This window comes from Triticum aestivum, chromosome 5D (assembly GCF_018294505.1).
Source record: "Triticum aestivum cultivar Chinese Spring chromosome 5D, IWGSC CS RefSeq v2.1, whole genome shotgun sequence".
NCBI classification, from domain to species: Eukaryota; Viridiplantae; Streptophyta; class Magnoliopsida; order Poales; family Poaceae; genus Triticum; species Triticum aestivum.
In genome coordinates this window covers 509,582,307-509,588,119 of record NC_057808.1, presented here as the reverse complement: position 1 = coordinate 509,588,119, position 5,813 = coordinate 509,582,307, and the positions used below count along the sequence as shown (strand labels likewise).

General features: G+C 45.3%; 1 protein-coding gene across 1 annotated transcript; it reads right to left on the bottom strand.

Moving 5' to 3' along the window:
• Positions 1 to 2,742: 2,742 nt before the first annotated feature.
• Positions 2,743 to 5,077, bottom strand: LOC123123316 (non-specific lipid transfer protein GPI-anchored 14). The gene is made up of 3 exons (XM_044543805.1): positions 4,498 to 5,077; positions 4,318 to 4,419; positions 2,743 to 3,260 (listed from the first exon to the last, which is right to left on the bottom strand). Exons 1-3 carry the CDS (start codon positions 4,841 to 4,843, stop codon positions 3,151 to 3,153), a joined length of 558 nt encoding a protein of 185 aa, XP_044399740.1. The 5' UTR covers positions 4,844 to 5,077; the 3' UTR covers positions 2,743 to 3,150.
• Between the last annotated feature and the right edge of the window lie 736 nt (positions 5,078 to 5,813).

Genomic DNA, 5,813 nt, shown 5'->3' with positions numbered 1-5,813 from the left:
CAATGTGACCCCAGTGCTTGCAGGCCCGACACTTAATACGGTTAGTGCAGGCTGGACGAAAATGGCCCGGTAGTAAACAACGAACATAGAATGGGTCTGTACGGGCTTGGTGGTCTTGATTGGAGGTTTGAATGCCCAGATTTCCCGCCCGACCAGAAGTAATTGTTGCATCAGGAGCGTAATTGTCGCGAGACAGTGAATGCGGTGTGTTCAAATGATGAGGAGGATTCTGAGATGATCTATGATCTTGATTCTGAGAAGCAGAGAATCTTGCAGGAGATCTAAGGGCTTGCACGTACGACATTCTAGGATGTTTACGAAAGATATGGGTCCACTCATCCTCTTTCTCTTGCAGATATTGGTCTAGTTCCCAGGATGAATTAGGGCCCCCCGAACCCCATAGCAGAAAATTGATATTGAGGATTGGGAGTGAAATGTTACCTCCTTTGATGATGGAGAAACCCACTTCTTTAGAAGATACTGAGAACTTAAAAGACCAATTTTGAAGTAGTTTCACCTTGAACATAGAGGCTCTGCCACCGAAGCAAGATAAAAGAATCGTAGCCACAGACTCTTCAGTGAGGCGAATGCGTGATCGGGTGAATTCGGCCACTAGGAAGAACTCTTGCAGATCCTTGTCCTCTTCAAAGTTAATGGGAACACCCCATTTCCTCCAAACCTCTTGTTCAAAAGCTTGGCCGACGCCGAAGTTCAGATCAGAGAGGGCCATGGCGACGGATGTGGTGGCCGACGTGTCCGGAGTGGATCACATCGCAGCAGCGGTGGTTGGATCCGCCGTGGCCCGAGGGCTAGCGGCGAGGGCGTGGGAGAGAGGAGGGTCTCCCGTGTTTGGAAAAGTTGGGCCCCGTCCATGGAAGGGCATTCTTGCGACCTAAAATGCTTTTTAGGGGAAATTTGAGCACATCAAAAAGTTAGGCGTAAATTTGAGAAGTGGGCTCGAGTTAGGGGCACAAATGTGAATGTCCCAAAAAAGAATGAGGACAAAATATGGTATCGACTATATGTAAGTCGCCTGAATTCTGATTTCATGTAAGTTGAATTTGTGACAAACGAATGTGGAGCAGAATTAGAATCTACTTGCACCAAAATCTGTCTTATTAGATACTTTTACACATCCACTCAGCCCTTTGCACACAAAACAAAAGCCCACCAAATGCCCACATTGCTTGGTCCAGAACGTATCAAAAACTGACCTCGTAAGACTCAAGATAAATAAATAAATAAATAAATAAAAATTAAGCTTTGTAAAGAAGAATTAATTACTGGAATTGGTATTTCTCATCAAGAAGAAATAAAATAAAACAAATAATGACAAATTTCCACACAGTTTATACAGAAATTGTGTTTTTTGTATAATATTAAAGAATAGGCATATAATATTGGAATTTTCGCAAAAAACGAAATTCTCTAAGAAGGAATGAATTAGTGATGTTGGTATTACCTTTAAAATGAGAGAAAATAAATAAAATCAAAATAATAAAGTTTTCCAAGGAATAATGAATTACTGGCATTGGCATTATCCTTTAAGCAAAATAATGGACAAAAAAACTTGCACACAACTTTGCAGTGAAATTGCACTCTTTCCAATATGCAAAGTATAATCATATAATAGTGCAATTTTCACACTAGTATAACTTACACATATTTTTCAAGTACTTGCATGTATACTTCGAGACAAAAATATAGAAAATATTTTTTCCCAAAGGAACAATGAATTAATGGCATTGGTATATGCTTTAAAAAGACAAAATAAAATCAAAAATATATTAAAAATAAATAAAGAATTTGCACATAATTTACACATAAATTGAATTTTAAATTATATGCAAGAATAAACATATAATAGTGTACTTTTCGCCTAAAAAGTTTAGTAAGAAAATAAAAGAATTAGTGGCATTAGTATTAGCCTTAAAGAAGGAAGGAAAATAAATAAAAACTAAATTAATATAAAAAAATCTAAGAAATAATGAATTAGTGGGATTGTTATTTACCCTTTTAGAAGATATATATATAAAGTTGAACGCAACTTCGCACTGAAATTTCACTCTTTGTAATATGCAAAGAATAAGTGTATAATAGTGCAATTATCGCGCTCATACTTTACACATATATTTTATATAGTACTAACATGTATACATTTACACTCATCAAACATCCCAAAAATACCAATAAAGAAAATGAAAAAATGACTAAAAAGAAAAGAAAATACAGAAGAAAAATGCATAAAAAATAGGCAATGGGTAACAGGCTCCAAGCCCGATAAGAAGATCAGCGGCAAGTGAAAAATTAAGCCCAAAAAATTACTAAGGAACACAAGGGGAAAGAGGACAATACAAATCTTGCTAAATGAATCAACGGTCACAAAATTGACTTTCAAAAATTTAAAAAACATACAACTTACATACAACTAAAGTGGAAAGTGTCATATAAACACGAGGGTAGGCAAATATGATTAGGTGTCGTCTAGTTACCTCCACCATAAGAATCTACGATCTTATTAATGAGTTATAGCTTATTATGATGACATAATTTAGTCTTTGATGGAACGATGGTTTGGACCCTACACACACTCAATGATCATTTTCCAAACTTTGGTCATAGATCCACGACCAATTTGACTGCGGTCATTAAATTTTAGTCATTAACGGGTATTTCTTGTAATGAGTGTAGAAATAAAAGAGTTGACATTCTTCCAGATTCGAGCATGTAACAGCACATCACTGTAAAATACACATGTCATTTAAAAATATATGAAGTACCCATATTAATTACACACACTCTTGCTCCAGAAAATGGAAGGAAAAGGAAGAGAAATTTCGGTAGGACAATTGTAAGCTTCCAACATCAACTGATCCGACGGTCAACTCACTATTCGGAAAAATAAAAGAGAACAAGAAAGGGACTAAACAGGAACCGGAGAGGCAAGCAACTCACTCACTACAGTACACTTTTCCTTCTCTTAGAATTCACTCACTCACTCGCTCACTACACAGCAATCAATGGGCCCTCTGCTTGACCAAACTTAAGGCCCAGGCTGAAAATTGCACAGCCCAGTCCAGCCCAATCATACGGACACCGCCGGGTGTCCCGACTTCTGATCTCCCTCCCTGCTGCCACTGCAGCCTATCATCACGCGAGAACAAAGAGGGAGGCGAGCAGCGCCGAGACGACGACGGCGAAGACCACCGCGTGCCTCCCTGCACCGGCCGCCGCGTCGGCGCTCTTCGCGCCGGAGGTACCTGCAACCAGCCACGGCCAAGGCGTACGACAATGTTAAGTTATTCACAAGTGCTTGTTTTGTACAGTGCTGAACTGATATACACCATTAGTGTTTGTTTAACTAACCATGCAAAAGCACCACAGATTTAGGTGCAGTTTTGAACTGGATACTAGTTTTAGCACTGCAAAAGCACCACAGATTTAGGTACAGTTTCCTTTTTCTTTCAAACGGAGATTTAGGTACAGTTATGGTTACCCACCAAGTTCAGTTAAGACCAGGCACCGAACACCGGCCGGAGGGTACACGACTGTCAGGACACGTCCGGTGTTAGGCGGGCCATGCATACCATGCAGGGCATTGACTGATCCCGCCACCACTAACCTCCGGCTAGAAATGAATGCGCACTGTGGCCAGTATCTTTCTCGAGCATAACTGCAGAGTCGCGTGGTCGCTCGCGGTCACGCTCGTTCACGTCGCAATCGTGCAACCGAGCAGCGGGAAGCTAGCTGCTCGCCTGCTCCTGCTCATGCCATGTGCTGTGTGCAGTGTGTAGAGTGTGCCGTGTGGTGTACGTTCTTCCGGCCTCATGCTACGCATGCGCGTGTATAATTGACACGCGTTTGCTATTTCTTAGGCGACTGGAAAAGTTCACTTCAGTCGATTTTAGTGAGCAAGCACAGTCCCGAGTCAGAGACGGCGGCGCGTGTCGTTGACGGAGGCGAGGCAGAGACTGACAGGTTCGGGTATGCGTGCAGGGTGGTCTAAGCGGCAGCTCGGCCAAGGAGGCGACACGGCGGACGGGGAGGGGTGGCGGCGGTGCCGCCGTGGCAGATGAGTATTAGGCCAGCGTCGGAGGCGTGGGTAGATGACGACGACGGCGGTGGCGAGATGAAGACAAAGGGGGAAGGATGTGGTTATTTATTTGACAAGGGAGAGGAAGATTAGGCGTTCCCTAATTAACATGATGAATTAGCTAGTATTTCATCCGAAGAAACGATGACCAAGAATGTAGCTCGATCGATCCGAGAATATATATATATGCTAGTTAAGTGGCCAGAGGAGCATGTATAATTTACCGGTGGCGGCGCCGCCGGCGGTGGCGTTCTTGCCCTCGTGCTCGATCCCGTACTGCTTGAAGATCTCGGCCTCCTTGGAGTCCGGCGACATGTTGAGGATCTCTGCGCCAAAAAGCAACTTGTTTAGTGTGCACGGCAGCACCGGCCGACCGGACGGGATATGACTGGTACTCTACGTACTGGGGCAGTCGGAGAAGGTGGCGGGGATGTTGCAGGCGGAGGGGAGGTTCATGGCGCGGGTGACGTTGAACTTGATCCCCAGGGTGGGCTCGTCGCGGTCCTTGACCAGCACGCACAGGCACTTCTTGCTTGCGGCCAGCACCTGCCGGAACCCGGAGCAGCAGTCCGGCGTGGGCGACCGCGCCGTCGCCGCCAGCTGCACGTACGTCAGGCACGTCGCCAGCCCCATCAGCTTGTCCGCGCACTCCGCCCTGTCCGCCGCGAAGTCGGCGCCAGCGAGCCCGACCAGCGCCGCCGCCACCACCATCAACGCTGCCACCACCGCACCACTACGCCGAGCTGCCATGGCACAACCTGCTAACTACTAGCTAGCTTGCCGATCGATCGCGACCGAATTTTGTGTGGTTCACTTGCGTGCGTGCGACGCCGACGGCGGCTACTCGAGCTAAGAGATCGTGTGGTTTGCGTGTGACGACGTGGTGTGATGTGGCTGGGTTCTTGGGTATATATAGAAGAAGATACGTACGCAGGGAGAAGTCGAGCTACTGTCCGCCGGTGAAATGTGTGTTGGATCAGTGTGGATCGATCGAGAAGTGATGAGTGGTGTGTGGTACGATGCTGTGGCAACGTGATTAGTAGAGCTAGGGTGATTGATTGGAATAATGGAGTTGGTTGGGGAGGTGGCTTGGCTGGCGAGATTGCGTGCGTGCGCGTTTTGGTTTGCTAGCTCCATGAAATAATGGGGCACGTACGCACCATGGAGCTGTACATGCATGGGTGGTGGGCTGGTGCGTATTTGTTAACATGATATATACGTATGTGCCTCTGTATGTATACTATAAGCATCTGTGGCCGTTGGCTAGTACACATCTGGTTGACACATGCAAGAGTATGCATGATGTACGTATGTGCGTGCGTGCGTATGCTAAGCAGGAGCTGCTGTAGTGTTTCATATGCACGTAGACGTGGGTGAGCATGCATAACCATAGTGCACACAAAGCATGTGCAGGTACGCATTAATTAAAGCAAAACGGAGCCCTCTTCTTTTTTCTTTTTCTTCCAAACGGAGCCCTCTTCTTTTTTCTTTTTCTTCCAAACGGAGCCCTGTTCAATTATCGTTTGGTTAAACTCGCCATGCCTGCGCTGCGTACACGCCGGAGCTGGAATTGTAAGGTTGTCGAGCCTGCAGTAATGGGACAGTACAGCATAGGCCCAGCCAGCGGTTTCTGCAGGAACTTAACTGTAAGCATGCTTTACAGGACAAGCGATAAGCAGATATGTTGAAAAGTCTTTTCTTTTTTGCGGGTCAGATATGT

What these genes read in the sequence shown, in the direction of transcription:
- LOC123123316 (XM_044543805.1), bottom strand. Translation starts at nt 4,843, where the DNA reads ATGGCAGCTCGGCGTAGTGGTGCGGTGGTGGCAGCGTTGATGGTGGTG. An exon ending in CACCTTCTCCGACTGCCCCA is followed by an intron (nt 4,420 to 4,497) that starts GTACGTAGAGTA and finishes TTTTTGGCGCAG; the next exon opens with AGATCCTCAACATGTCGCCG. An exon ending in CGCCGGCGGCGCCGCCACCG is followed by an intron (nt 3,261 to 4,317) that starts GTAAATTATACA and finishes GGCTGGTTGCAG; the next exon opens with GTACCTCCGGCGCGAAGAGC.